The sequence below is a fragment of the Oryzias latipes genome, chromosome 5 (assembly GCF_002234675.1).
Source record: "Oryzias latipes chromosome 5, ASM223467v1".
Taxonomy (NCBI): domain Eukaryota; kingdom Metazoa; phylum Chordata; class Actinopteri; order Beloniformes; family Adrianichthyidae; genus Oryzias; species Oryzias latipes.
This window is the reverse complement of record NC_019863.2, coordinates 29,403,371-29,425,520: the sequence shown is the minus strand read 5'-3', so window position 1 is coordinate 29,425,520 and position 22,150 is coordinate 29,403,371. Positions and strand designations below refer to the sequence as shown.

The 22,150-nt window shown below is 39.9% G+C and overlaps 1 protein-coding gene across 1 annotated transcript in view; it reads right to left on the bottom strand.

Annotated features, from left to right (window-relative positions):
* Nucleotides 1–22,150, bottom strand: part of LOC101163810 (arf-GAP with coiled-coil, ANK repeat and PH domain-containing protein 3) — a 54,330-nt gene that overhangs the window by 4,442 nt on the left and 27,738 nt on the right. The window contains exons 3-23 of the mRNA XM_011475550.3: nucleotides 17,218–17,337; nucleotides 16,815–16,868; nucleotides 14,110–14,168; nucleotides 13,411–13,594; nucleotides 12,962–13,006; nucleotides 11,573–11,668; nucleotides 11,371–11,445; nucleotides 9,704–9,715; nucleotides 5,453–5,565; nucleotides 5,286–5,337; nucleotides 5,019–5,119; nucleotides 4,694–4,805; nucleotides 4,373–4,605; nucleotides 3,054–3,123; nucleotides 2,826–2,920; nucleotides 2,072–2,292; nucleotides 1,889–1,981; nucleotides 1,605–1,706; nucleotides 1,236–1,456; nucleotides 873–982; nucleotides 106–216 (exon numbers count right to left, since the gene is read on the bottom strand). Coding sequence (XP_011473852.1) covers nucleotides 106–216; nucleotides 873–982; nucleotides 1,236–1,456; nucleotides 1,605–1,706; nucleotides 1,889–1,981; nucleotides 2,072–2,292; nucleotides 2,826–2,920; nucleotides 3,054–3,123; nucleotides 4,373–4,605; nucleotides 4,694–4,805; nucleotides 5,019–5,119; nucleotides 5,286–5,337; nucleotides 5,453–5,565; nucleotides 9,704–9,715; nucleotides 11,371–11,445; nucleotides 11,573–11,668; nucleotides 12,962–13,006; nucleotides 13,411–13,594; nucleotides 14,110–14,168; nucleotides 16,815–16,868; nucleotides 17,218–17,337 — 2,279 coding nt within the window. The remainder of the gene's footprint in view (nucleotides 1–105; nucleotides 217–872; nucleotides 983–1,235; nucleotides 1,457–1,604; nucleotides 1,707–1,888; nucleotides 1,982–2,071; nucleotides 2,293–2,825; nucleotides 2,921–3,053; nucleotides 3,124–4,372; nucleotides 4,606–4,693; nucleotides 4,806–5,018; nucleotides 5,120–5,285; nucleotides 5,338–5,452; nucleotides 5,566–9,703; nucleotides 9,716–11,370; nucleotides 11,446–11,572; nucleotides 11,669–12,961; nucleotides 13,007–13,410; nucleotides 13,595–14,109; nucleotides 14,169–16,814; nucleotides 16,869–17,217; nucleotides 17,338–22,150) is intronic.

Below are 22,150 nucleotides of genomic sequence, written 5' to 3'. Positions count from 1 at the left end.
ACTTGTTGCTTGTTCCAAACAAACAAAGATTACACCTTTTTAATAAATTGTCGTTCAGCAGTTGGACCCTAAAGCGACAAATGGCGATACAAAGCAATGCCTTACAGAGTAACGATGTCCGCGTTGGCAGCCTGGACAGCAATGCTTAGGGGATCGTGACCCTGCTCATCCACCTCCGTCTGCGACGCTCCTCTCTTGAGGAACAGACAGACCTGACTGTACAAAAGATTTCAGAAAAATGTAGTTAGTTTCTGTTACATAGATTTTGTAATACTCCTCTTTAAATCAGAACTTTCTAAAACTGGCTTAAAGATTAGATAGTAAAATTACTCAGAGAAAACCACAGGCTGAGGCACGTTTGTGGTTTATATTCCCCGGTATTTCTTGTGGTTCAGGGATTTTTTTTTTTTATGCCCCAGTTTTAAAAGCTGATTCACTTCAGAGAAAGAAAACGTACATTCAGAATTTCCACTGCTGCCATCAATAGATCAACATGTTGCGAAATAAAGGAAAAAAAACATGTTGCAACACGAGTAAAATATTAGTCTATAAAGGTGTGTTGTTCATGGTATAGTCAGAAAATGAAAGCACTTTTTTTTCCCTTTTTTATTTTTAACTTATGAAAAATCAGCGTATTGTTTCTTTTAACAGTGTGCTGATTCCCCCTTTACCGGCATTAATTGTTGTTTTTTCAAAGGATTATTTTATTTTTTAAACTCCTGCTAAAGACTGGTTAATCAAGGAGTTCTGGAGTTTCTGTTTGGCATTAAATATATAACACCTTCTATTTAACGAGCTTCTGAGGACCAGAGAAATCACACATACAAGAGGAGGGAACCAACTTTTTAACCAACTTTTTTGGCGTCTCTTACCCAGTGTGGCCCAGGTAGGTAGCATGGTGCAAAGGCCCTCTGCCTCTCATGTCCCTCTGGTTCACATCGGCTCCATTCTGTAGGAGGAACTCGCAAGCTATCAAAGAGCCCTGCAGGAAAAGAAAGGAAAGGAAAGCAAAGACAGGATTATTTCATTTAATGAAATGTGAAAGTGAGGTGCGTATTTTGGTTGTTTAAAATCCTTAAAACCCACATTTGGGGTTGATCTTAACTGTGATGATGGCGATTTGCTTTTTTATTATTTGCAGAAAATTCCTTGTTTACGAATATTTGTTTGACTATTAATATTACCAGTGTCTAAAAACTAAAGACAAATAATTGGAGAGCAGTGTAGCGTCTAACCCCGATCACAGCCTGAATGAGTGGCGTTTTGCCCTCCTCCTCCTCACTGGCAGTGTGCACATCAGCTCCGTGCGCCAGCGCTTCTGCCATGAGTGGCAAGTTGTGGAGACGGGCTGAGCGGTGGAGCAGCGCCCCGGGGTGTAGTTCTCTGGGGTCCTCGGGGTCTGAGGAAATTTCCTGTTCAATCTCAACCTCGCCACTGGACGACTCTTCGGACTCCTCTGCAGGCGAGAATTTCAACAAGAGAACGAAGATGATAGTAACTACAGTTTTTGTAAAATAACCAAAGAAATGTGATGGATGGACAACAATAGGACAGTTGCTTTGCAGCATCTGGACAAATCCCCTCTGCAGTAACTGTCTCCTTACCTTCTTCTGTTACGCTGTCCACTACCGAGCCAAAAACCAGGATGTCTGTGCTCCCGTCTGTGCTTCCTCCCAGGCCGCTGTCGCTGCTGAGACCTGCAGGGCCAAAAATCGCCAAGCCAAGGACACATTAAACGCTACCCAGTTGCAACTGCGCCACACAAACACGTACTACTATAAAATACTCCTGTATGTGCAGCACAAACTGCTGGTTAATTGAAAGAAACCACTGTGACGACACAAAGAGCTCCAGGCCTTTGGATCGTGCATCTGTGTGGAGGACTTACTGCGAGGCCCAGAGCCAGTGTCAAAGTAGGAGAAGAGTGAATCCAGCTCATCAGGACAAAACAGGGAGTCCCGTCGAAACTTTGCTGCCGCTGCTACAAAAGAACCAAAGACCATAAAAATAGTTTGAATGTGCAGTAAACTCCAGAAAACGAATATGATCACAGAATATGATCCACACTGACCTGCTGAAAGGTTTGCCGGTGCTGCTCCTCCAGGCTCATAGCGGTGGTATTTCCGTCGGACCTTGTTGGGAGCCCGAACAGAGCTGTTGTGTCGGTGGCACTTCTTCACTGTCCACGGGCGCGACTTCCTCTCACTCTCCACCAGAGCCTCACTGCCACTCAGCTTCTTCAAGAAGCGCTTTTCCACATATTTAGCTTTGATCCAGGCCTCTTTTTCCTGCCTGAAGGGGGAGGTTATCAATAGTTCTTAGTTCCTCTATTAATTTAATGAGTATATACTTTAATATCAGAAAAGAAAAAAAGATTCTATAGTTTTTGAGGACTCACTCCAATCATCATTTGATCTTTTAACTATGATTGTTTAGCCAAAATCAAAAAGCTTGTGTTGATTTTTTGGACAAAGTTTCTGCAGAGCAGATACAGTTCTCTAGAAATTTGCCTCTAAATTGTGGGCGGGACTGTTGCCGCAGAGCAACCCCGTCCCCTTTTCCCTTTTTGGTTCAGAACAATTTAAATAAAAAAACTCAGAAATGCTACTTTAAGCTTAATTTTCTTATAAATGTCCTCCATCATCAGCAAAATGCCACAAACACCAAAAAACAGCATTTTCATTGGAGTGGGTTTTTCAGTGAAGGAAATTTGCTTGCAGTATTGTAGGAAGTAACAAACAACTAAAGAAAATCTGCAGCATTTGACCCAAAATATCAAAAACAACTTTATCCAAATCAGATTCAAGTGTGGGCTTCGGACTAACCTGGAGCTGGAGGGTCCAGGTTTTTTCACACCAGACACACCACAGGTTCCCTCATAAATCTGATTGATCACAGTGTTCCCCAACTCACACATCAGCTAAATGCAAAAGGAGGAAAAAAAGAACAATACAAGAGAAAGTCATAAACCATGATTTGTACGACATCGTAAACTTAGAACCTACTCATTATTGCTGAGATTAAGATGGCAGAACGCGTTTGGTAAAACATACCTTGAGCAGTTCGGGCTCCCACGAGTCTAATGTCAGTGAACGCACTTTAGAGAAATGCACACCCAAACTCCTAAAAGACACAAAAACATGGAAAAGGGGAGACGGTGTGCATGAAAAGTTTCCTTTAGCACTTTTTTTGCCTGTGGGGACACCGATCTGCAGCTTTATCTGCTTCTCCACATCCGAGAGGCTCGGGAAGTTTTGAAAATTTGGTTAAACACTGCACATTTTTTATTTAATGGCCCATGGGACCGTACACGGGGCTGAATTAAAATTCTGTTTAGACTTTCAAAGTGTTGCTTATGAAAAAAAGGATTTTGCCCACGAGGGCAGAGGTATCTTAAAAATGAAGCATCTTTTCTAGTTGGAGCAGTTAAACAACTTACAAGGAAAGATGTGTGTGAAGGAATGCAGAAGCAAATATTTTGTTTAGTGAAGTTTATTGCATTCAATAAAAAAAAAGATCTGGTGTTGTCAAACTCATTTTTTCAAAATATTCTTTTCTGTTTTTTTAGAAACTACAAGAAAACTACAAGCTGCAAATAGAAACTGACCAAAAGCCACAACACGTCTGTGTCCAGGATCAATTTTAGTTGGTAGTGATGCAGAAAATGAATTACTATCAGAGTTTTTAGTCAAATAGGCTCCGCCTACTGCATGTCTAAGCTGCAGACAGGCAGGGACCGTCAATAAAGTGCACCAAAACATCCCAGACAATTCAAAAACTCAAGACAATCAATTCAAACTACATATGAGACACTTGTTGATGTTAATACAGATTCCACACAAGTTCTCCATTAATCAACATATGCAAAAACAAACTAAAAAATTCAGGAGAAACCAAAACTAAAATCTCAAAAGAAACAAAAGAACTGCGTTAAAAAATCTCCAAAAAACTAAAGAAAAGAAACGTTGAAAATAAAAATTAAATTCTGAAAAAACAAATAAATATCTTGAAAAAAGTCTCGAAAAACAAACAGAAAACAATTCAGGAAAATTAAAAACTAAAATCTAAAAAAAACATCTTAAAGAATCTAAAAAAACTAAACGAATAAAAAAGAAACATTGAAAAAAAGGATCTGGAAAAAAATTTGATTTGTTTTTTTGTTTGTTTTTATCAAATGCAATACGCTCCCATAGATTCCTTAACCTTTTAGGTAAAAAAGCAAGGGAGGCTAAAGAGCAGCACAAACAGATAGGAACATGTTTAGTCAGTCAAAAAATAAATTCTCTTAGACAATTCTTCCTTGTTAAAATCTTGGGATGCACTGCTTTGAAAAACTAGTTTGTCTTATTTCTATCACCCTGAAGAGGCGTACCTGTGGATCCCCGAGCACTCGATGCAGAGCAGCACTCCCAAGTTGATGGAGGCCCAGCACGGAGCCATTTGGCCACAGTCGCTGCACAGCTCATTGCCTGGAAGGCTCTGAACCCGCTGGAGGAGACTCTCCCCACCTCCCCGCAGTCCCTTATCGGCCCTCTCCCCCCGCTCCCGCGGCTCGCTCGCAGAGTCGATGCTGCTGGTGGAGGGCGAGGCTGTCCGGTCCAAGCGCTGGGGTGCATTCAGGGTCAACGGTTAAAAGTCAGTTCCTTAAAAGAAATGTCTAATTCAAATAACTGCACCCAAACGTCTCCCCCACCTCAATATAATAGTTGTCTGCGATGTCTTTGTAAGCAGAGGCAATGCTTGCCTGGACCGCCTGGATCCAAGCCTGTCGCAGCTTCTCCGACTCAGCCTGCAGCATGCAGCTTCTGCAGAATTCAGCAAAGAAACTTCTCATCTGGGTGTCCTTTTTGACTTATAGCATATCGCTCAATAGTGGGGAAATAATCACAACCGTGGTTGAATTTGGTTTAATAAGGTCTTAATGATGTTTTTTTTTTTAATGTCTGAATAAACCCCTTTTGTAATCAAGGCTTAATGATGTTTAAGTGAAGCCAACATGCAAATTCCAGCAGACTTACTTGGTGGGTGAAACCACCTCAAAGCAGAATCTTCTCTCATTATCTTCACATGGTTTGACAGAGCACAGCCGGAGATCCTCAACCACCACTGTCAAAGAATCCTGCCAACCGCAGAGGGGGAATGTCAGAAGAACGCCCAGGAAACAACGTGAACATGCAAATTTAGCTTCTAAACAAACAGTAGGCAGGAGAGAACAAGTCACCAAACAGACTTCTTTCTACGGGTCATGCATTCACACAAAAACACCAGTATGCAAAACCTGCTACCTTAAGCTTCTTTTGGTAGACCAGCTGGCTGTTTTGAATGGAAAACCATCGTCTGCAAAAAAAATATTGGTTAAAAAAAAGAGATAAAAATCAACTCAAGTTTCACGTTTTTAAATGTGAGCACGCCACACACTCATTGAGTGCATTCATGTTCACTATTGCCTCACCTGTTCCATGTTTTGAAAGCATTGCTGGCCCTCTTGAACAGGTAGCCCTCCATGACGACCCCGTTTGGCGCATCCACGTTGAATTCCAGCTTGGGCTCATCGTAGGAAAAGTCCTGGGTGAAGAACAAACGGAATAAGCGCCAGGCGTCTGCAGAAAACGACCAGAACCCCCTGACCCCATGAACTTCACAGTGAGGCCGTGGAGCAGCCCGGATGAAGCCTTCAGAGCCAGGATGCAATTACAGAAGCTAAAGAAAAAAACATATCAGAAAGGGTTTTATTTTGTTCTTTGTGTTTGTGTGAGAAGCGCTCCATTATTCCAGCGACCAGATTAGATGACAAATAAATTCTTCTTCAAAGTTAAGTTTGTTTAGTTACCAACAAAGGCATTTAAGGCCAGATGCCACCTGTTTGATGAAACAAAAACCCGGGAGGCTCAAACCAGTTTAGGTTTCACTGTTGTTTAGGACTTTTACTTTGGAAATACCTCAGAATATGGCAAGCAGCACCTATAAATGACAGGCACATTTTTTTACCTTTGTATGCTAGTACCTTTCACTCTGTTAAAAGCATTATTGATCTAGTAGGAAGCAATTGATTATTTTAATGGTAATTAGTCTGCATTTGTAGTACTTTTCTGGTCTTGTCAATAACTTAAAACACTTTAGAACCACCAAACTCTAACAGAAACACCCAAAGTGTTTTCAATCTATGTAAAAAAGGCTTACATGTTCACATCAGACATCAGAGGTCATTAGGGTCCATTTATTGACCTAGCACACTAATGGATGTGAACTGCAAGGATGGGGATGAGGGCTCCTATAAACTCATCTGAAATTTTTTTTCCAGGTGGAATAAATGTTAAAAAAAACCTTCACTTGAAATGGAAAAAAAAAACATTCCGGGATGTGAGACTTGAACTTTAAACAAGATACAAGTCTGCACACAAGGACTGCCCTGTAGGCTTTAGGAGGATTTGCTTCCAGTGATCTAAATGCAAACAAGTTACTAATGAAAAGTTAGAAAAATACAGAAATTTAAAACGAACTCAGACAAGAAGAAAGTCAATTCAAGAATAAAGGTCTCACCAGCATAAAGTCCAGCCTGCTCAAAATCTTCCTTTTCACCAAACTGACATCTAACAGCATTTTGATTTCTATTGCAAGAAAAAGTATTAAAATTATAATTTTTTTAGTCCAAAAAGAACCAGGAGGCAGCCCCGCTCAAGTGTGTCCCTCCAAGACTAGCACGCCGGTGCCTGCCTGGCCACTCTGGCCGCGTGGAAGAGCCGCGAGCGCTCATTACCATACAGCTGTCACACTCGTGCCCCTCTGACCTCTCAGCATCGGCAGGAGATCAAACGTTGCATTTGAACACCCCGGACAGATCTGCACGTGCCAACGCCCCATGGCAGGATTTAGGGCTCACCCTCGAACCCTGGCCACAATTTCTGGTGTGTGTCAGCTCCCCCATCTGTCTGCAGCTCACCCAAACTGTTTCTGCTCAATCAAGCTGACATAATCGCTGCACAAACAGCATCTTCCCACCTTAAATCAATTAGCCAGCAGCAGACAGGGGCCCACAAAGTGTAGGACCCGAATCTAAAACTGGAGCCATATACTGATCATTATCTGGAGTAATCAGATTATTCAAATGATCATAGGATAGTTGTGAGAAACTGTCATTCCAGGGCATTTAGTAATACCTAAATTATTCAGGTGTGGTCCTCTTAGTCTTCATGTTTACCTGTTTATAGTTAGATCTTTTACACCAGAGAATTTGCATATTAAGGAAAATGAAAATGCAAAGCCAAACGATACAGAGCAGAGGCTTGCCACTTTGAAGCCAAATGTTTTCTTCTGCAGAAGCATGTAGTGGCCTCTGCAGACCCATGAGCGCTTTAGGACAACTCTCCAACCACAGGAGCAGCTAATTTCATCCATATGACACCAGATATCCAAAAACACGACAGAAAGATGGAAATAATCGGTATTCTAGCAAAGAAATAAAAAAAATAGCCACATATTTGGTCATCTAATTGCTCCCAATATTCAGATTTTTGCTGGTCTAAATTCTTGTGGAGAAAGAGAGATGGAATATGTTCCTCTCTGTTATAGAACACAAGTTTGTCCTCAACATGTTTGATGTTTGCCACAAAAACCTTAATACGTCTCGAAGTCTCTAAAGTAACTGTTGAAAAAAGTTTTTGAGCGCTGTGGCCATGACTCTAAAGTGCCTTTCAAAGCAGCAAAATGGGAATTTGGCAACAATTGAGCTGTGGTTCAATTATTTCTATTTTAAGATCTTGCACTACGGTAAGAGCTAATTATTTCAAACAATGCAAGAAGTAGATTGAATCCAAGTTGGCGCTGTGGTTGAGATGTTCAAGGGGCATTTAAGGTCGTGTGGGATAAAGTAATCTTCATTTTTAAAAACTCACTTTAAAATAAAAACTGCATTTTTTTTTCTTTTAGGGACTAAAATATAATTTTATTTAGTGTAAAAACCTAAATCTGTCTAGTCAGTTGTTTAACACATTTTGTGCATCTGTCTTTGTTGCGCTGCTCTGGGACTTCAAAAGTTGTCGACAACAATGGAGGAGGATGCAGAGGAGGAAACGTTCCCCAGGGGAGCCACAATGAAGTCCTGCACATGTGAAAGAATCGCAAGAGAAGAAAGGAATCTGGGTACGGAGTGAATCTGGGATTGCGGTAAAAAACTGACAAACGGGGTGAGAATATTTTAGGTCCCACTCCAACTGACAAAAAATGACATTTGAAAAAGCTTGTAGTTGTTACATACAAACTATAATTGGCAGGACACAAGCTCCCTGCTGTGCTCCATTCCAATGCATGTACTTGCAGACAAATAGATCCGTGAACGTCTTTGTTTTCCTCATCCAAGTTGGAATCTGGCTCCAAACTTTACGGCTGGATTGCTCCTATGTTGCTCGCCATTTTTGTTGCACCGCTAATGTTAGGTTGTGAGGGGCCGTAGGCTAGCAGGAGAGAGTGTACACAACAGTCCGTGCCAAAAGTCCCGCCCACACCTTAGAGGTGAATGTCTAATGAACAACTGCCGCTCTGCAGAAACTACAGGTATGTCCCACATCAATGCAAAATCAGAATGAAAAGACCCCTGCTTTTGGAAATAGATCAAAAGCTGATCGGAGTGGGTCTATAAAATGTGTAAGCTGCTATTTGCCCCTGACTGCTTTGCTTATATAACTTTCCTCATTTAGTCAGAAGACAAATATTCATGCAGAATGCTAGCACCTATAATTTTCTCGTTTCATAGCAGGTCTTCCTGATAGACAGTTATTTTTCTCTTGAAAGGAAGTGTTTGATGCTCATCAGTCAGTTAGCATTTGGATGTGTTGAATCACCGGATCTTTACAGTATTATTATTCCTCAGGGGTATTTTGTAAAAAAAAAATAAAAATAAAAAAAAAGAGTCCTACAACGTTTTTCAGTGACTTGCATACCTTGGCCCAGGAACTGACTTTCAGTGGAAAATTGGGTTTCGCTTTAGCACAATCATGTCAGTCAGACCCAACTGTTAGGTAACATGACATTGCGGGAGCTGCACGTATCTTCTCTCGCGGTTTTCCTGGCAGATTCTTCAACCTTAGCTCATTTTCTCTGCTCTGCCCTCTTTGTCTGCCTCACATTCATACCCCTGCTGTGCCCCGTGATGCCATCTGTTGACTCTGGCAGGGGATGAAGGGGGTGGGATGGAGGTTGGCATCAAGGACCTTCACGTCTTTATTCTTGACATTTTGACCTTTTTGGCCCAAAGATTAAGCGAGCAGTAACCAGATATGAAAAAGGATTGCTTTAACCTGCCAGCTGTGCTCAGATCATCTGACTTTTGTTGGATTAACAAAGAGCTCATCAGATACAAACCAACAGTTTCTGATCAGCTGCTTTTTTCTTCCTCTTCTACACTTGTCAGATCTAGGCAATTTAAAGATTGCCCATTATGTAAAGCTACATGTTGTTAATATTATTTCTGTTATAGCCTGAAGACGTGACCCCTTTTTCCAGTCTTTGAAGAACTCACAAAAGACAAAAGAGAGTCATCTACACGTGAGTCAAACTGGTTGCCAGGAAGTCATGCTTTTCCAATTAAACAAAATGACTACATACAATTCTTTTGTTAGAGTTGACCCACACAAACAATCACGCATTCCTGTCACATTCTTTCATCAGAAAATATCATAGTTTAAAGAAAATGGCAAAGTTAACTCACCTGCATCAAAGTCTGGAAGAATGAAGAGCAGCGATGCAGATTGGAGGGAGAGAAAAAAAACAACACGATAATAGGTTTATATTTCTTCATTTGGCAAAAAATTTGAGCTAATAATCTACTTGAGTGACTTCTGTGTCCTAAAACCCAACACATTTCAACAGACTGAAGAGTTTCCCACAGAATATTGGAAAGGATTGATGGTTTATTTATGAAAGGTCAACTAAAACCTTTCTGCAACCTTCAAGTGAAATTTAATTCCAGAGAAAGGTGGCTGAAAGTGCCATCGGGTTTGGCAGCATTTTTCTTTTTAACTCAATGACCGAACGGATTAAAGAGAAAAGCCATATCAGGCAGAATTGCTCGCATGTTTACAGCGCTGCCTTCCTTTACAGATGGGTGATTTTTGTGCATCTGTGCATGAATGAGACTGCTGAGCAGTGAGCTGCAGATACATCACTGATCTACAGGTTAAACCAATACGGCTTCTTATGAAACCTTGTATTCAGTCTGTTCTCAACAATAAATCAGTCCTTGTTATTTAAAAAAAAAAAGACTAAAATTTGCTTTTAAACGACAGCTAAAATCAGAATCAAGCTTTTTATAGGGGATTAACGAAAACAACTGCAGGACTTAATTACCTTTCACTTATTTTCTTTCATTTTCTCTTCTAAACAATTTTTCCAGATAATTGAAAGAGAGATAATGAAAAAATGCCTAAAGAATGCTGATGGTAAAAGGAAGTTGTGTACCTTTGAGGGTCAGGTATGACAAATACATGTGACAAATACCAGTGAGGCTGTTATTCATTCCTTTTGCAAATGATAACTATGGTGGATGTTCAAATTCTAAAAAAGAAGTTAGACATAGTGGAGCTTTCATGAGAGAAAATCCAGCAACATGTCTCAATCTTTATTTACTTGAAGAGAGTGGAGTTTTAAAATATTTCCCCCCTTTTTTTTATTCCAATTAGGGAACATTTTCTTCAACCATATCTCCCATCTTGGACTTAACAAAATAACAATTATTAGAAAAATTGATATGTTGAAAAGTTAAATGTAGTAATACTTGCACTAAATTTATTCAAGAAATCAAAAAAATGCATTCATAACTCAATAAAGAAAGGTTTAGAAAAAAAAGCCAAACCATTCTAAAAGCCTGTTAACAAGGAAATACTGCTTTTTATATAGCTAAAATAATATTTCTACATATCCAAAAACCTAAATTTGAACATAAGTGTTTTCTATTTATGTTTTTACTGACATCATTCATTTCAGGAAATGCAGGGTGCTTTTTTTGCCGGTTACTTTTGTACTTTAACCTGGATAAGAAGAATTTTCTAATTGATATATTATTTTTAAGTAAAGCAAGTAGAATTTATAGCTATTAACCTCTGAAAATATGACATCTTAAAAAACAAAAACAAGTTTTACGATTTTTCTTCACAAAAACACAAAACAAGTGAATCTGAGAGTAATCTGACAGTAAAGCTTCATTGCCTAATACATAAAAAGTCCTATAAATGAATATTGCAGATGCTTCTGTTTGAATTATAGGAAGATAATGAAGAGGAATAAAGGAGAAGCTGTGTTTGCCCTTATTTTTGGAGCAGAAGATATGAGCTTTTTAGGAAAATGGCAAATAATCCTAGCGTTGTGTTGCTGTCTCACCCTCTGCTGGATGAGTGCGTGTTTGTGCTCCATCTCTCTCTTCTCCATGGCGGAATCGATGACGAGCTGGTCCAACTTTATTCAAACAAGTAAGATAAACAGTCGCATACAAAAAGTCAGGTCAGTTAATCCACTTAATCTTTACATGATCTGTTTATGTGAAAGTAAAATAATTGTTTGGATTTTGTTTATTTCTGCCCACCTGTGCAGCCAGTTTTTTCATATAAGGATCGATTTCATCCAGAATGTTGTAACCTTGTTGAAACAAAGTGTACTGGGCTCTCATGAAGGACAGCATCTGCAGAACATTAAGAAAAGACATGCAACATTACACCTGAGTCTGGGGGTGTCCGTGTCCCTGTGTTGTGGGCTCTGGTCCTTGCCCCTGAGCGCTGAGCCTCGCCAAGTTTCTAACTGTGGGCGAGCCTGGTCGGGCCATGTTTACAACACTTCTTGTGGACCCCCTTTGCTCCTGGGTGCCCTCCTCCTGGGCGGGGACGGCTGGCCCCTGCCTTGCTCTCTCCTGGACAAACCGTGGGTGGGTGGCTGCCTGGAGCACTGGGAGGGTCTCCCTAAGGGGATCCTGACTCATACCTAGGGTTGGGGGATGCACATAATTCCTTGGTGGTGATGAGGTTTTTGTTTGAGGCTGTGGACTCTCTTCTGGGGCGGGGTCCCGTGTTGGGCCCTCCTGGTGCTGCGGGGGGGCTACTCTCCTGGTTGGGCTGGAGCTTGCACTTTCTGTCCCCCCCATGCTTTGGGGGCCCCTGTGGCGGTCCTGCTGGCCCTGGCCCGGGGGGCGGTTGTTCTCTATCTGCTACCCTGCGGGCGTTGGGGGGTTCTGGCTGCCGCTGCTGCTGTGGTGGGGGTCTTGGTGCAGGGATGACTGGGCACTCTCCCTTCTTCTTTTCACATTCCATCATCCAGTTTAGAGGAACATAAATACTCACTTGAGCACAGGTGTTAGCTCACCATTGCACTAATATTTTGCGTGATTGAATGAAATGTTTCACACTAGTTGGTTTGAATGCAAACGTATGCGTATGTGAACGATATTTGTATTTTGTTTGTACATGTTGACATGTGAACATTTTTGGAGCCAACAGGTATGTTTATGACATCTGAGTGTGTGTGTGGACAGGCCCCGCCCTTATGGACTTGTATTACATCTGAACCTCACCGTAATGAGTATAACCATCCAGAAACTTGTTGATTTATGCTGCTTAATGGTTTTACCCCCCCCCCCCATCTATAATCACCCCCTCCCCCCCTAACATCCCTCTCTCTTCTTCCCTCCTTTCCTTTTCCTTCCGGTCCAACACAAAATATTTTCAAATATGATTAAAATGAATAAAGTTTGGCTTCAATTACAAAAGGGGTTTATTCAGACATACCTCTGGTGTGTCAGAGGATTCATAACCCCTGTTGTTAAAATAAAATACGTCCAACAGTAGAGGCCTTCAGCTCTCATCTGTTTGCCCAGCTGTTGGACAGGACAAGTTAAAAAAACAAAAACAAAGAAAAGACATGCAAATGTGCAGCAGAATAAATACACGGACAGAATGTATGTGAAAAGGTTAATTTTACGTACCGCATCCAGAATTTCAAATTTCTTTTTAGCCTGAAGCACATTAATCTGCAGAAAAAACAAAGAGGAAATCAATTTGTAATGACACTGTTGGGAGTTACTGCATGTAATTTAATTAAACTGCGTCAGCTTCTACAAACTCAAAAACTGAGGGCCGAATTTGAATTCTTCCCCTACTCCTCTGGCTTCTCCCTATCCCTCTAAGTATAGGGGTATTTGGAGGGATAGGGGTATCCAAAATAATGTTTTGAATGGGAGACCCCCGCGGCAGAGGGACCCAGAGCTCGTTGATGTCATGAGGGCTAAATGTTGGGTCAGGGAGAAGCTGTAGGGGTAGGGGAAGAATTCGGATTTGACCTTAGAGGCGTGAATTCAGAGGGTGGAGTGTCAGCCCCCCCTTCAGGATGACACAGGAAACCTACACTGAAGATAAAGGAGGAGGAGAGTCTCACCTGCAGCACATAGTCGAGGGCCAGATGTCTGAAGGCTTTGCGGCTGAGGGTGAGGGCCTGAGAGGCTTCCTCCGCCTCGTGCACTTTGTTCCTGGGTGCCTGTGCGTTTTTCACCTGAGCCAGCTCCATGTCTTCCCGCACTCGGTCAAACTGCTTCTTGGTGTCCTTGAACTTACGTATGTCTCTGGAGGAACAGAAGATTTACAGAACAATTTTGTGTTTTTAACGCGTTCTTGTGGCATTTTTATAATTATGGGGGTCATATATTAAGAAAATTAAGCTCATTTCAGATTTTTTCTTTATTCAAATCGTTGTGAATCAGGAGCAGACACAAGAAAAAAGGCTGAAAAAGATTGTATGGCTGCAATGGGGAGGGGAAGGGGGGCGGGGTCGCTCCAAGGTAACAATTCCACCTACAACTCAGAGGTGAATTTCTACTTTCTCAAGAAACTATGTCCTAGAAAATGACACAGGTTATTTTTTCATTTTGGCCCAAAAACAGCATAATCATATTAAAATATAAAAAACACAGAAACACTGAAAATAGTTAAAAAAGATGATCAGAATGGGTCAAAATAACCTGCAGTGTTTCTAAATGTGGGCATAATTATTCTTTTTTAAATAATAAATGACAACATAGACAACATCTTTTTTTTTTAGCACCGGGAGGAAATGTTTTAAAGGTTATTAGATACTCACTCTTTAATGAAGGTGTGGAGTTGCTGTTTAATGGATCTCTGAGCTTGGTCAAACAAAATCTGTTGGCAGAGGAAAGGAAGAAGTGTAAACACAAACAGAAAGGTGACATGCAGTGGCAACATTCCACCACAAGGTGGCAATATGAAACCACAACATTAAAAGAGGCCACAGGCAGATGGTGCACTTCTTCTCCTGTTGAATGCAAGCCTTCCACTACTTCACCTGCTTCCTCTTGCATTTATTTATCCAGAAGATTTCCTCTTCTTTCATACATTTCTAGTAAAATAATGTTTCCATGCATTTTTGCTCCTATTTAGCAGATGCTGTCTGCTTGCACGAAAGGGAGTGCACCTAATTTCTGTCAACAATATAATCAATCGCACATGCAAACTGTTTAAACAACATTCACAGTGGATTACACTCTATAGCAAACCCTTGTTTACCCTAGACATCCACATTGCAGATTACAGGCTTAGGCCATGTGTAAGCCTCCATCACATAATGACCTTGCGCCGCCTGATGACCTCAGGGAATCAGGTCTGGGCTCACAGATATGGCGTTCAGACCCAAGCTCACGGGGGATCACAGCGAGTTAGAATAAGCATAAGACACTTTCCTCCTTTAGACTCAATCTGCAAAGCTGCCATCAGTCAGTACAAAGGATGATTATCCCAGAGTAGCACACTCTTAAAACATCTTCTTATGATGATAAAAATAACGGATGAAAATCAAATCTTCTTGAGCTGCAGTTATTTGAATAAAAGTAAAAACGATGAAAATGCCATGACAGATTCATTATTTTTACTGTTTTAACCCTTGTGCTATCTTAGATGAGACCACCCTTGCATTGGCGTGTTCTCCCTACCATGACAAAGGTGGATAAAGGTGGAAAGATTTCATATAATCCATGGACACCAGTGAAGATCACAAATCATTGAAGAAAAAAGGTTCAGAGCACTGTCTAGTGGGTCTAGATGACCCAACTCCCAACGTTAAAGTGCCTAGGATAGCACAAGGGTTACTGCCAGAAACTTTTTTTTAAAATGTTGTGAACTATAAAAGTGCTAGATTTTCTGCCAAAGACATCCAGACTGGGGGAAAACAAGCAATAAAAGAAACTTTATTAGCTGCACTTTTTTGTGCTTTCCTCGTAAATGTTTTTTAATAGTAAATATGTTATTTCAAACCTCAAATCTGCATCAAAAACATAAAAACGTCTCTGATGAGAAAACATGTTTGGAATCAACACACCTGTCTTCCTGCAGAAACAGTCGGTGTTAATAAAAAAACAACACCTCTAAAATGTGAGCATTTCATCCTCATTTCATTCTCTCAAGCTTCCGCCAGGTTTCCTGTAGGATTGCTGTAAACATGGCTGCTGTTCTTCTTGTCGCCTTATTTTGTGCAGAACTGAAAGCTGAAACAGACAGATTTCCGCTCTCTACAACCCTTTCCTCCTCTTTTTTAATGACTTTATTAAAAGCGTCTGCCAGACAAGCTGTTGGAGCAATTCTGGGGTGCTAGAGGAGAGAAATGGGACATCTTTAGAGGAAACCAAGTGACTGAGTGAATAAAGAGTATTGACCAAGCAGGAGTGGGAGGATGAACGGAGACAAAGACAATTTACAAGCGACGGCGGACAGTTATTAAACTCGGAGAAGATCCCATCAATCTGTACTGCTGATGGATTAGATTGGAGAGTTTGGATTTGAAAAGGTCACAGACGAGCGAGCATGAGGCTCTCGCTGGAAACCAGAAATGGAGGAGAAGCGGACACAGTTGGAGATAAATAAAACAGATTACGGGTAAAAATGTTAGACATGACATTGGTTTGTGTTCTTCAGTGTCATCTGTGTGATCTAGTACACTACTGTTCTGTGCTGTAACAGCTGGTGCGCCGATACAGCAAATGCTTAAACTGATTCAATCCAAAGCTGCACGGCAAGAAACATTTGTTTGACCAAAGGTCATTTATCTACGTTAAAAACCTCAAATCTAAAAAGTTGAAAATTTCCTTCAAGATTTGACAACTGAATAACGCTAAAAAACAAACAGTTTTAAATTCAGGTTTATTCATTAAAAAAACTGTAAAAGGATTTAAAGACCCACTTCAATGGAAATGGTGTTTTTGGTGTCTTGCCCAAAATTTAGCGAATTTCTAATGAACTCCTGGCGGTCTGCAGAAACTATGTCCTTTAAAAGAGGTTTTAGATTTTTATTAGATTCATAATTAAAAGACCACTAAGAATACTTTTAAAATTGATCAAACAATGATGAGTGTTTTTTTTTTTGTTGTTTTTTTTAAAAGGAGTAGGCATGCAAAAACTTATTAGTAATATAAAAGGGGAAGTCAAATTGTAAATTTATGGGTAAAAATCGCTTGAAATGTTAGAAAACATTCCACAAAAATGATTTTTTAGTATTATTTATGAAACTTTCTTGAAGCCTTTTGTCATAATTTATATCAATTTGCAATCAAAGTTGGTAAAAGCTGTTCTACTTGTCTGATAACAGGAAAATGTTTCTAAAACAGAGCGTTTCCTGTTGAACATCCGGAGTCAGGTATTTTTAGTGTCGTCCTCCTAATGAAACAGAATGAATGCCTTTGCTTAGAAATAGCAGCACAGGTAAATGTTGTTGTGCTGACTGCAGCTCCGTCTGCCTTTTTCTGAGGCCAAAACCGCGTTTGCAGCGGACGCTCTTACCATGTGGTAGTTGACGATCTCCTGCAGCCTTTCTCCACACTTTTCCAGGCATTCCTGCAAGTGGTGCAAAACGTGTTCAGCTACGTTTTTCTACTTGACATGAAAACCATCTGTGTCTACTATTCTAATAAAATGTGTTCTGCATGGCTTCAATTCATGTCAGATGTTTTCCTTCCAAACTATAAAGTGGGTTTCAGGTTTCTCTCTTTGCGGCTCCATAAAACCATCACTTTAAACACCTCCAGTTGGCCACTTTTTTGATACCCACAGCAGCTGCTCTTGGACAACTGTGTTTATACCACCTTACAGTAACTACTGCACTAATGTGGAGATTCACTGGAATGTGGTATTCAGCCCAGGAGAGAAATATCAACCACTGCTCGGTGTTATTTAGTGCACTCACCGATATCATCTCCTCTTTCTTGCACTGCTGGGAGAGATCTTTGACGCCGTTCACAAAGAGCTTATTGGCGCTGACATAGGCTCTGCCAGCCTCAATCATGCCGCTGCACAGCTTAACCAGCTAAAAGGGGGGCACAGAAACCACATGCAATTATACAACAAACTCAGAGTAACCAAGGCTCAATGTAGATTTGTTTCCCATCTTTCCAGATGAGAATGTAATCTAAATGACAGGTAGACATCTATTAAAAGGTGAACATTAACCTTAGAGGTCAGGAACTGCAAGACACCCTAAACTAAACCCACATTCAAAACATACCCATTTATTAAGGTCATTTAAACTTAACATTAATTGTTACATTTCAAGAGATTTCATCACAGAGTTGTACATATTCTGCTGAAAGTGCAGGGAGGATATGTTTATGTAAACATTTTACCCAAACATCTCAGTGAAAACGTTCAGGTTCCTGTTTCTGTCAAAGTATCAATTAGATTTAGTGCCATACGCTTCCAGTCAAATTTATGGAAACACTGGAGGGACTGTCTTTTTATTTGTCATTGTAACTATTGTTTTTATGGTGTAGTATGTATATGTAATCTTTTTAGCTTGGTACTTATTCTTATCCTTTTTAATTAATTAATTTTTTATTAACTATATACTGTACCTCAACTTGTGTATTCTTGACATTGTGTATTTTTAATTTTTAATGTAGTGGGTCTGTGTACTCTTTTTTACATATTGGACCATGAGTCCGGAATATATTAAATTATATTATATTATATTATATTATATTATATTATATTATATTATATTATATTATATTATATTATATTATATTATATTATATTATATTATATTATATTATATTATATTATATTATATCTATCTATCTATCTATCTATCTAAAGCAGGATTAAAAAAAAGGAATAACAATAAATAAATATGAATAATAATTTTAAAACGAAAAAAAAAAAATTCAATTATACATCTGCCTTCTGTCTAAATCGATCAAATGGATTTTTCAAGCAAAACGGATTTTACTCTTGTCCACATGGTTCAGTGAAAAGTGGTTTGAAATCACAAAGTCATGAAACACTTAGTAGAAAGGCTCAGACAGCTCTTAGTGACACCACATGGAAATCACAACAGCTCCCAACTTAACGGGTAACATGATCAACTGCTACACTGTCATTACCAGCACGTTAATGCGCACAGCGGCATGTTCAACACGCTCAAAGGATGTGTGTGCATTCAGGCTGGGGGAGTGCTGAGGAGAGTAAAGCTCTAATTATCTCATTTGGTGCAAGGGTTCCCAAGGTTTTTGCTGTATTCGTGTGGTTTGTCTGGGAGGCTCGACGGTGCAGCCTTCTGATAATGAGCTGCGTTTGCCAAATGTAAAGTCTGCTCTGTCTGTAATTATACTCATGTCCCACTCAACATATATATTCAGCTGTGCATGACTCCACATTCAGGGAAAATACTAAGGTGCTCCTCCCAGCGAGGCCTGACAACACCCAGCATGCAGTGTGTCAACAAATAGACCCAAATGTGAATGCGATCTGATTTTGTGCTACTCTGAGCCTTCGGGGTTGGAGAATTGCCATTAAATGCACTGTGTGTGTGTGTGTGTGTGCGTGTGTGCGTCTGTGCATGTGCGTGTGTGTGTGTGTGTGTGTGTGTGTGTGTGTGTGTGTGTGTGTGTGTGTGTGGGTGTGTGTGTGTGTGTGGGTGTGGGTGTGTATGTGTGTCTGGATTAGTTGATAAATGGACTGGAAGAACAACATGGTTACACTTGGGGCCAATATGTCATCACTGGTCCCACATCAAAACTCTGGAGTGTGAATCAACGGAAACTGTTATAACACAGCGCATGGTCTCTAAGATGTGAAGAGGTGGCCTCTTTTAGAATTTTCTCCTCATAGATACGGTCCAAACCAGTGCCAGAGTTTTATCCATACATGTTTGATTTACAGTTGGAAAAATTATAACAAGGACTATAAAAATGGCTAATTTTATCTGGAAGAAACCATTGCAGCTGACAGCGGGGGGTGTTTTCACACTTGTCACAACTGTTCAGCTTTCAGGGCCCTCATTACAGTCTGTTGCTGCAGGAGCCTCAGCCCACCCCAACACAGCTGAATGAGGCCCCCTGCTGAACACGACAGCTCACCCAGATGGACGCTTCTCAAATGGGAGAAACCCCATGACTTTTTTGGTGTCAGTGATGCTAAAACAGAGTTCAAAGGTCAATGGAGGGCCTGACCTGTTAGCTGAGGAAATAATCTGGAGATGTGCTCATGTTTTCTTTGGCAAATTTAGGACAGGCGGAGTTAGTTGCATCTGTGACTTCCTGACTAACCTGATATTAGAATTTCCAAAGAAACTTCTGTCACCCTCATGACACTACAATGTAAATTGTATTTTTTATGTTTTTAACATGTTTTTGTGGCATTTTTCTCATGATGGAAGACTTACAGTGGTGGAAAAAATTGTTGGTACCCCTCAGTAAAAGAAAGAAAGTCCACAATGCTCACTGAAATGACTTTCAAAAGTAACAATAAATTAAAATTTATTGAAAATTAAATAATCAAAATCAGCCATTACTTTTGAGTTGTTGATTAACAGAATTATTTAAAAAAACAAACTCATGAAATAGGGCTGGACAAAAATGATGGTACCCATAACTTAATATTTTGTTGCACAACTTTTTGAGGCAATCACTGCAATGAAACGGTTTCTGTATTTGTCAATGAGCCTTCTGCACCTGTCCACAGGTATTTTGGCCCTTCCTCATGAGCAAACTGCTCCAGTTGTCTCAGGTTTGACGGGTGTCTTCTCCAAATGGCATGTTTCAGCTCCTTCCACAGATGTTCAATGGGATCCAGATCTGGGCTCATAGAAGGCCACTTCAGAATAGTCCAACACTTTTCTCTGAGCCATTCTTTGGGGTTTTTGGCTGAGTGTTTTGGATCGTTGTCCTGTTGGAAGACCCATGACCTGCGACTGAGACCAAGCTTTCTGACACTAGGCAGCACATTTCTACCCAGAATGCCTTGATAATCTTGAGATTTCATTTGACCTTGTACAACTTCAAGACACCCTGTGCCAGATGCAGCAAAGCAGCCCCAAAACAGAACTGGGCCTCCTCCATGTTTCACAGTAGGGACAGTGTTCTTTTGGTTGGATGCTTCATTTTTGAGTCTACCAACATAGAGCTGATGTGCCTTACCAGAAAGCTCCAGTTTTGTCTCATCTGTCCAAAGGACATTTTCCCAGAAGCTTTGTGGCTTGTCAACATGCATTTTTGCACATTCCAGTCTGACTTTTTTATGATTTCCTTTCAACAGTGGTGTCCTCCTCGGTTGTCTCCCATGAAGTCCACTCTGGCTCAAACAACAGTGAATGGTGGGATCTGACACTGATGTACCTTGATCTAGGAGTTCACCTTTAATGTCTTTGGAGGTTGTTCTGGGCTCTTTGGATATAGTTCCAACTATCCGTCTCCTCAATTTGTCATCAATTGTCCTTTTCCGGCCACCTCCAGGGAAGGTTGGCTACTTAAACTTCTGAATAATATGTGCAACTATCATCACAGGAACTTCAAGCTGCTTAGAGATGGTTTTATAGCCTTTACCATGTTTGTCTATAATTGTGTTTTAAATGTTCTGAGACAATTCTCTCCTTCACATTCTATTGTCCATGTTCAGTGTGGTTCACACCTTTTCACCAAACAGCAACGTGACTATTTGTCTCCCTTTAAATAGGCAGACTGACTGATTATGGGTTTGAAACAGCTGTGATGTCAATTAAAGGACATACCTGAGTTCATCATGACCCCCTGGACAAATAGTTCTCAGTCTTTTTTGTCCAGCCCTATTTCATTAGTTTTTTTTTTTTTTAAATAATTCTGTTTATCAACAACTCAAAAGTAATGGCTGATTTTGATTCTTTAATTTTCAATAAATTTTCATTTTTAATGACGTTATTTAATATTTCCCAAACACGCTTTACGTTGGTTTTATTTTCATCCAGTAGATTATTGAAAAACGCTTTTTTCCTGTGCCATGTTATTTCAGTTAGTTTAGTTTTATATGACTTGTATCTTTCAAGGATTTTTTTAATAGAGGTTATTTTTTTTTACAAGCATCTTGTAGAATTTATAAATTGGGCAATTCTTTTTGTAGGCTGAGCTAAATATTTCTAAAAATCATTTATAAGCGATGTCCACACCTTTCTTTCTGTACACAGAGTTCCAGTTTTGTCTGGATAAGTTATCAAAATGCTCGGCTCTTTTTGGGAAATTTTTGCTGGAAAGTTTCGAGTTTGTGACTCTTCAACTTTGAAAAATTATTTTAACAAAAGTTTTATTCCCAAATCCTTTGAAAATAAATGATGCAGCCTTCAAATCGCTCTAATTTACCTAAAAACTTTGAAGTCTACAAATTCAAACAAACAAAAAAATCTCAAAAACATTCAGCTAGAAAGACCATTTAAACAACTTAGCAGACATTGGTCACTTGTTTCTTTCTTTTTAAACTCCTTCTGGTTTTTACACGATCACAGTTCAAGTTTTATGAAAATTTCTGATCATTTTGGGATTAATTATTTGGCTTTCACTTTCAAAACAAATGAAAAACAAGAAAAATAGAAAAAGATGAGGAGAAAATATGTTTTATTATAGACATTGTTAATCTTTCAAATCTGCTTAAACTAAAAAAAACTGGAACCAAAGTGGAGAGAACTAGACTACATAAAATATTAGTCTTGCTTTTCTATTGTGCTATCTTGTAGGGTCTAGATCACATGTGTCAAACTCAAGGCCAAATGTGGCCCTCCATGTCATTTTATGTGGCCCACGAGAGCATAAAAGTTTTGAATTTCTTGGAATAAAAAATAAAAATTGGTGTGTATTCAGTCATATCTAGGGGGAATT